General features: G+C 51.4%; 2 protein-coding genes across 2 annotated transcripts; both read left to right on the forward strand.

Moving 5' to 3' along the window:
• Positions 1-786: 786 nt before the first annotated feature.
• LOC144739380 (protein FAM234A-like) lies at positions 787-3475 on the forward strand. Its single transcript, XM_078622340.1, has 11 exons — positions 787-1056; positions 1128-1236; positions 1354-1536; positions 1622-1746; positions 1847-1979; positions 2234-2360; positions 2449-2595; positions 2684-2765; positions 2873-3025; positions 3098-3197; positions 3270-3475. Exons 1-11 carry the CDS (start codon positions 787-789, stop codon positions 3473-3475), a joined length of 1635 nt encoding a protein of 544 aa, XP_078478466.1.
• A 2865-nt stretch (positions 3476-6340) lies between these two features.
• COX6B1 (cytochrome c oxidase subunit 6B1) lies at positions 6341-7446 on the forward strand. Its single transcript, XM_078622339.1, has 3 exons — positions 6341-6446; positions 6639-6739; positions 7393-7446. Exons 1-3 carry the CDS (start codon positions 6341-6343, stop codon positions 7444-7446), a joined length of 261 nt encoding a protein of 86 aa, XP_078478465.1.
• Positions 7447-8129: the final 683 nt, after the last annotated feature.

Below are 8129 nucleotides of genomic sequence, written 5' to 3' on the forward strand. Positions count from 1 at the left end.
GTAGACACTTTTCCGTTGAATTATTCAGTCATCGACAACCTTTCCCCCTGGTTAACGTTACTTCGCTTCCCCCTGTTGTTTGTTGTGAGTTTGTTTGGTTTGTGTGTAGGGGGGCGTCTCCGTTCATGAGAATTAACCAAATTAACTATCCAAACATCAGTCAGCTGACTTAACTTTGGTGGCAGTCCGACATTTCGGTTTCTCTGTTAATTTTGAATCATTTCATGTGGTAATTCCAGCAGGTGGGCTCGCTGGATGAGTGTAGGTAACTTTAGAACCCCCACCTCTCTCACCTTTGCCTCAGGCTCGGAGCTAACAGGGTGTGTTAGCTAGCCCTTAGCTAGCTGTTAGCTGCTGGAAACCTCTGGAGTCGGAGCTGGCGTAGATGAATAGACTCAGATACACAAATGTTGATGCAGCACAAATGGCTTGACCCACACAACACACACACACACACACACACACACACACACACACACACACACAGACTTTCCTTTTATGTCTCCTTTGATGTGTTGATTTGAGGCAAACTGTGTGTACACATTGGGATAAAAGCGTTATAAACTACACTATACATTACACACACACTGTTCTTGCAATAGCTCTCAGAGTACATATTTGTGAATAGGCGTATTTCCTTGCAGACAATGTGCATCCTGTCATTGGAAACGTTTCCTATGGTGTTGACAGAAGCCCTCACACATTGCACTATAAACTAATTGTGATTGTAGCCCCTCTCCCGGTCCCTCAGGTACGTCTATGGGCCGGTGATGTGCTGAGAGGACGATGGAGACCACAGACCGCGCCACTGAGGGCGATCCTCTGAAGAGGACAGGGGATGGAGCAGAGACCAGAGTGGCCTCCTCGGCGACAGAGCTCAGGAAGAAGGGTTGTAAAGTCCTGTGTTTTTCCAAACTGACCCACTGGCGAACGGCAGTCTTCTTCCTCTCCTTGTTTTTGTGCCTCATCATTGTCTTCGCCTTTTCCTTCATCATTCCCTGTCCTGTGAGACCACAGTACCTGATCTCCTGGAACCGGACGTTCCCCGGAGCAGGTGTGTATCTGCGTTTTCTTGCGAGCGGTGCAAACACACACGGGGACTGACTCCTGCGTTCTCTGCCACAGAGACCTATGATTTTTTGGCCATTGAGGATGCAAGCAAAGACAAGGTCATGGACGTGTTGTTTGTCCTCAAAGACACTGAGAGCAGCCTGAACTCGACATGTGAGGATGCAGGTACAGCACGTCCCTCTTTTTGAGGTTGATTGTCCAAAAACAACCAGATTTACTGTACATTATGTTGTGGCTGTGTAATCTACACACCGTGTGTGTGTGTGTGTGTGTGTGTTTCAGGTCTGCCCTCGCCTTGTGTGTTTGTGTTAGCAGTGGATGGGACGGATGGAGAAACTCTGTGGGAGCGTCCCCTGCATCCGGAGTTCCACTGGGCCCAGTGTGGCCTGGACGCCGACGGAGACAAGACCTGGGACTGTCTGCTGTCCCACGCCGACCGACTGTCGGCTCTGGACAAACACAGCGGTCAGGGACGCGCCGACTCGGTCACATGGTCTGACGACACGTACTCCGTAGATTTGTGACGTCCTTCCTCTTTGCGTTCTGTCAGGCGAGGTCAGGTGGCAGCGGTCGCAGCCCCCTGGTGTGCGCAGCGCCGTCCCTGTGCTCAGCGTCCCAGATCTGGATGGGGACATGGTCAGCGACGTGGCGCTGGTGACATCTGACCAAACACAGGTGAGCAGGGGTTGTGACCCGATGCAGATCAACAGAGGTGTGTGTGTGTGTGTGCGTGCGCGTGCGCGCGTCCAGTGCTGAACTCTTGTCCCACCAGCAGATGGAGCTGGTGTTCCTGTCTGGGACGACTGGAGACCTGATGGGCTCGTCGGTGGCTCTCAATTCCTCCGAAACAGACCGTCATCTCCTCCACAGCACCGCAGAAGGTTCTCACTACCTGCTGCTTCAGAAAGGTCTGACTTCTCTGTATCTGTTAGCGTCTGTTAGCATCCCTCGTGTATTGCCGTTTACCGTTGCTAGTTCTCATCTAGTTCTTTATGATAACTAATAATGACCTATTTTGATGTATTTTATTTGGAGGGTTTTAATCAATACCCTAATGACAGCAACTTGTCTGTGAAGCGATACCGTCGGTGTTAAAGGGTTCCAACACTTTGTGTCGCGTTGTATTGAAAAGTGTCGTACCAATAAAGTTTGATTGATTTAGACACGGGCTTGTTTGCGCTGGCGCTGTGGAGGATCGCTGCCGCCGCCGGGATCCAAGTGCGTCTGAAGAGGGACTCGCTCTGGGAGAAGAAGGCCAGAGGCCCCTCGGGACTGGTCCCGGTTTATGAGTAAGACGCTGCACTGCAGACACGTCACCCAGCAGCTTCTCTCCGCTCTCTCTCTCTCCTCACACCGACTCTCACCCCCACGGTCCAGGTCCGACTCTCTGAGACAAGTGGTGAAAGTGGGCGGAGCCGACGAGTCGTCGTCCAACCTGCTGCTGGTGACCGGGTCCGAGGTGGCGCTGGTGGACGGAAAGAACGCTGAGCTGCTGTGGACGTTTAACAGCAGCTCCGTCCTCAGGTGACCTCCGTCTGAGGACCAGTTGAACACATTCCGGTCGGTTCCTTCGGTCTCATTCACTCACTCGTCGTCGTCGTCGTCGTCGTAGCGAGCCGTCCTATGGACACTTCAACAAAGACGGGGTGCTGGACGTGGTGGTGGAGGAGCACGTGGACGACGGCGGGAAGAAGGTGCAGCCGTCGTCGTCGGTTACCGACGAGCAGCTGTCCGTGGTAACCGACTTCCTGTCGGTGAAACGAATCGTCCTCAGGAGTAAAGTTGCGGAACGTGTCTGCAGGTGATCATTCTGGACGGGAAGTCGGGCGGGGTGCTGTGGGACGTCACCCTCCTGGCCAGTCCCAACTCCCCCCGACCGGCGTCCATCCACACCACCAACTCCTACTCCATCTTCATGTTCTGGGGATTGTTGCCCCCGACGACCAACTCCTCCGTACGTACGCTGCCTTGACGACCCCGGTCGTGGGCTCCCATCAGCTGACAGGAGGGGGGCGCTGTGTTTCAGGTGCCGTCGTCCGACCGCCGTTCCTACATGCTGCTCCCTCTGTACGCCAACGTCCTCCTGGAGTCCACCAACGTGGCGGACCACATCGTGACGTTCAGAGGTGCTCGCCGCCAGCTCGTCGTCTCCTCTGAGTCTGTGGCCGCAGGACGCTGATGTCTCTGTTCTTCCTCAGCCACGCTGCTGGAGCGAGGGCGCCACGCCGCCTACATCCTGCTGACGGGGGCTCAGGGGGCTCAGGGCACCGTGGTCCTCAGCAAGAGGAAGCTGAAGCAGGACGTCCCGTCCAGCCAGGTCGTCCCGGTCGGCGCCGGCGCCGCGTCGGAGCCCAGCGACATCATCAAGCAGGCCTTCAACCGCCTGCGCTTCAGCGATAAGTGACAGCAGAGGACGGAAACACCCGGAAGATTCTCGAACCCTTCAGCACCGACGGTATGGTACTTCTAGCATACTGTGGAGTACCGTAAGTCCTCGGTTGGGGGAGGACAAAACGTCTGAGGAGCTGCACTTCACATCCAAGTTGCTGTCATTACGGTAATGATGCGCTGGCTTCCGGCAGCAGAGCGAATGCGATTACCGTAATGACAGCAACATGAAGCGAATGACACTTCTCAGCGTTCAGGAACCGTTTTGTGATGGCACAAACAGTCGTGTCATTACGGTACTCCGCCGTCTGCTAGCACCAGTCGGTGTTCAAGGGTTCACTCTGTCCCTGGAAAACCTCCAAATATTCTTCCTGCTGCATCAAACGTGTTCCTCAGTCGTGGACGTCTTCCTCTTCTAGTGGTTTATTACAGATGATTTACAGACTTTCTTCAATAGAACGTTGTTTTTTTTGCTGATGTAACCGTTGCTCCAGTGACCTCAGTTTTTGCTGAGTCATGAGAGGACGACGTGTGGTTTAGCGCACATGGGCTGTATAAAAGAGCGTTCCTGCTCTGACAGGTGGGTCCCATGTGCCTTCGACCTGAGTTGTGACTTCCGCTGAGAGTGAAGTGAGTGAAGGAGGGAGGAACCCTCGTTTTTATACACAACTTCACTTGTGTTGTTTGGTTTGGATTTGAAAAAAGAAAGAAAAAAGGATCGTTCACGTCGTAACGCCGCTGTCAGTGTGTTCCAAAGACTTCCTTTTGGAGTGAACTCCTAAGTGAGACTACTTTGTGATGGAGCGGTTGTTGCCATGGTGACCAGAGCAGTCCCCAGTGGGCCAATCCCAACTGTTCCTCTGATGGGGGCGGGGTTTGATGCCATGGCTGCTGATTTGGAACAAGTGCACTTAAAGCATCTGCTGATAGGATTCAGGGCTCTGATTGGCTGACACATTTGGACCTGGGGTACTGAACACCGCCAAGACCTTTGAACTCCGACAATCCACTAACTTTGAGTCTTTAAACTGACCTCTGACCTGCTGGGCGTAACGTGCCCTCTGTGGTCACTTAGCTCCTCCCCCTTGGTGATCACTGTGCACGGGTCGCTGCCTCTCCTGCTGACAGATCTGCTGTGTTGTTTCTAGCACTTTCTTTGACACTTTCTTTCGCGGTGTGGGAATCAGGACCCTTACGTGCGCCGACGCTGCCGCCGACCCGAGGTGACCCGAGGTGACCCGAGGTGACGTTGGTCTGAAGCTGTAACATCAATCACTGAATCCAAGAAGCTGTTACTGGTGACTGATAGTTTGTTCTGTACAATAACATACTGAACTTTGTGTCTTTGTGCTTCTTTCTGCGTCCTGGAGAACATTTGTGTGTGTGTGTGTGTGTGTGTGTTTCCTGTTTACTGTGTTGTTGGGTTTTTTTCCACACACGAACGTTCATCATATGAAAACTGGGGAACTTGTGAATTGCTGAACACATTTTCTTACTCGAACCCTTTGACGCCAACGTTATCCCCGGTGCTACATGTTAGCATACTGGGAACACCGTAACTACAGGACTATTTGCGCATCAGAAAACATCCATCAGTTCCTGAAAGTGGAGAACAGCCATGTTGTTGTCATTACAGTAATCTCATTTACGCTTTACTTGGAAGCCAGCGAGTCATTACCGTAATGACAGCGACTTGGCAGAAAGGTGCTCCAACTGCTCCACTTGTAGGAACTGATGGATGTTTTTTGATGTGTAAACAGTTGTGTAATTGCGGTACTCCAAAGGATGTTTGCGTTGGTGTTATAGGTGGTTAGAGGTGACTATGAACTTCCTGTCGTAGCCTCCAGGTGTGACTATGAACTTCCTGTAGCCGTTTGTTCCTGTGATGTCACATGTTCAATAAAGTGAGTGGATCACCTGTGACTTTGACCTTGGACCCCCTGACACAGCGCCTGCGCACTACTGACCCGCCTCCTGGGCTCGTGTCCATGAGCACACAGGAGCCGGTCACGTATCCGTTACACTTTACCCCCGGAACTACCGGCGCGCGCCCTGACACCGGCGTGACGTGAGGAGGATGCGCTCTCTCTCTCTCTCTCTCTCTCACACACACACACACACACACACACACACACACACACACACTGTCTTTCACTTCCACGTGTTCCACCTTCCGCTAATGATGAACGCGCCGTGAACTTCCCGCCGGGAAAAGTCCGCAGACCCGGTCGGGTCGACGCAGTCCACGAGACCGGTCCGTCATGACGCAGGTGCGCGCGCGATTGACGGTTGCGACACGGGAGCGCGCGCGCGCTCTCAGAGGAACGTCCCAGTTGACAGAACGAATAAAAGTCACTTTGATCGGAGGACCGACGGCAGGTACCGTTACCGGTTATCACCGGTTACCACCATCATCATCATCATTATCATCATCATCATTGTTGTTCTTACTATTATTGTTGTTGTTGTCATTGGAACAAAAACTGCTGATTGACTCCTGAGCTGGTTGATTTGACAGATAAAGATCCACATTTAACCAAACAACGACTCTTCGTCTGATCGGACTTTAATTTTTGCATCTGTTGTCACATTGAATGATTCTGACGAACGTTCTGGATGTAACCAGAGAATATGGAGCAGGTTTGAGCAGGATCGATCCGCAGACGTCACCAACCGTTTTCCTCCGTTCGTCGGTCGCGTCTTCGGGATACAATAATGTTAATATTAGTACTACAACTACTAATATGAATAATAATAATAGAAGTTTCTATGGAGATACCTGACATCTGTCAGAACCTTCTCGAAGCTGCCGTCTGGTGTTTAAATGTTGTTGCGGTTCGTTCCATGAGTCCATGAACGTTCATCTCCTGCAGACGTGATCATGGCTGAGGACATTCAAGCCAAACTGGAGAAATACCGCACGGCTCCTTTTGATGCCAGGTTCCCCAACCAGAACCAGACCAGGAACTGCTGGTCCAACTACCTGGGTGAGTCGCTGAGGGTCAAAGGTCAAACCTCCGGGTCCTGCAAACCTGCTGTGAAGTATCTGTGGACCTCACTGACACCACCTCCTTCTAGTCCACACGTCACTTCCTGTACTTCATTGAAAAGGGACAGTTCCTGGTCACTGGCAGGTCAACAACATCTGCCTGTTCCTGACTGGTTGTGACTGTTTCCAGACTACCACCGCTGCCAGAAGGCTCTGGACGCCAAAGGGGTGGACAACGCCCCGTGTGAGTGGTACCGGAGGGTCTACAAGTCCCTGTGCCCCATGTCCTGGGTAAACGCTCTAAGAACGTCCCTCTGCTTCACACAACTGCAGGAAGGAAGTTAGTCGTTTTCAAAACCAGAGTCAGCTCGGCTGGTGTTTCTGTAGGTGAACACACAAAGTCACCACACACACTCGTCAGTTACTGTTATCTAAGGAACAGTACGTCATCTCTACTGGAAAAGACGCAGTAGTTTGAAAGTTATCGTCGTTATGGTTTCTAAATATTCAAAAAGATTCAATGTGAGTTTTTGTCGTCTCGAGGACGATTGAACCTGTTGAACACTGACGGTGTCCCCGGTGTCCCTACGCTAGCGTCAGAAAACGCCTCCTGAAAGCTCAGACATGCCACTCACTTCTTCTACCTGATGTGAAGAAGGAGAAGGAGAAAACAGTGCCCATGTTGCTGTCATTACGGTAATCCCACTGGCTCTGTTGCTGGAAGCTGGTGAGTCATTACCGTAATGACAGCCACTTGGCTGTGAAGTGCAACATCTCAACTGTTCTTTCCTCCTCCTTCACAACCCGTAGGAGAACCGTGAGCAACTTCCACGTTCTGACAGCACACCTAATCTGTGATTACGGTATTCCACAGGACGGTAGCGTGAACGATAGTATCGACTGCGACAAACACCTTCATTGTAATCTGAAGTCGTGTCCTCCAGGTCCAGAAATGGGACGACCAGCGGGCGGAGGGGACCTTTCCTGGGAAAATCTGAAGTGTGTCCGCTGGGGAGCTGTCGGAGGGTCCAGATGTGACGCTTTATTTCCAGATGTGTTTGATGCTTGTTGGACCGAGATTGTTCCGGACAAACGCAGCCAATAAAAGCCCTACAGACGAGTCGTCGTCGTCCTTTGACGGAGCGAACAGGAAATCCCTTTGTGTCACTTTGTGTCTTTATTCTTTTCAGTGAACCCACAAATATACACATGAAACCAACTTAGAAAAATAAGTCAATATTCCTCAACGTGACAAACGACAAGAGCCAGTAAGTCGTTTGAACTAGAACACGACTGTTCCATGCAACAATAGTTGAAGAAATGTTGAAGAATGTTGAAGAAATGATCGCTACGACACCGACCGGCGAGTGGGACGGTGAAGACAGAAATGAAGATCCTGTGAGGTACGTTTACATTATCTACACGTCAGAAGTCGCCTGTTCCGACAATCTCTGGAAAACCAAATCACGTCTTTGAGTTCTTAGAGCAACTTCATCAAAGGTCACTTGGAGTTCTCCTACCTGATGCTGAGCAGAAACATTTGGGAAAAACACCAAATCTATGCTGAACTATGCTGACTTCTGATCCAGTTTAAACGTAGGAAATTGGAACCGCAGCACACGAGGTCCAGACGGAACCAGTCTGCACCGGATGGAGGTGGTGGGGGCCACAAACACGTGTT

Source organism: Lampetra planeri, unplaced genomic scaffold (assembly GCF_965212315.1).
Source record: "Lampetra planeri unplaced genomic scaffold, kcLamPlan1.2.h2 scaffold_1457, whole genome shotgun sequence".
In the NCBI taxonomy this organism is placed as follows: Eukaryota; Metazoa; Chordata; class Hyperoartia; order Petromyzontiformes; family Petromyzontidae; genus Lampetra; species Lampetra planeri.

What these genes read in the sequence shown, in the direction of transcription:
- LOC144739380 (XM_078622340.1), top strand. Translation starts at nt 787, where the DNA reads ATGGAGACCACAGACCGCGCCACTGAGGGCGATCCTCTGAAGAGGACA. An exon ending in GGACGTTCCCCGGAGCAGGT is followed by an intron (nt 1,057 to 1,127) that starts GTGTATCTGCGT and finishes TCTGCCACAGAG; the next exon opens with ACCTATGATTTTTTGGCCAT. An exon ending in TGGACGACGGCGGGAAGAAG is followed by an intron (nt 2,766 to 2,872) that starts GTGCAGCCGTCG and finishes ACGTGTCTGCAG; the next exon opens with GTGATCATTCTGGACGGGAA.
- COX6B1 (XM_078622339.1), top strand. Translation starts at nt 6,341, where the DNA reads ATGGCTGAGGACATTCAAGCCAAACTGGAGAAATACCGCACGGCTCCT. An exon ending in CTGCTGGTCCAACTACCTGG is followed by an intron (nt 6,447 to 6,638) that starts GTGAGTCGCTGA and finishes GACTGTTTCCAG; the next exon opens with ACTACCACCGCTGCCAGAAG. An exon ending in CCCTGTGCCCCATGTCCTGG is followed by an intron (nt 6,740 to 7,392) that starts GTAAACGCTCTA and finishes CGTGTCCTCCAG; the next exon opens with GTCCAGAAATGGGACGACCA.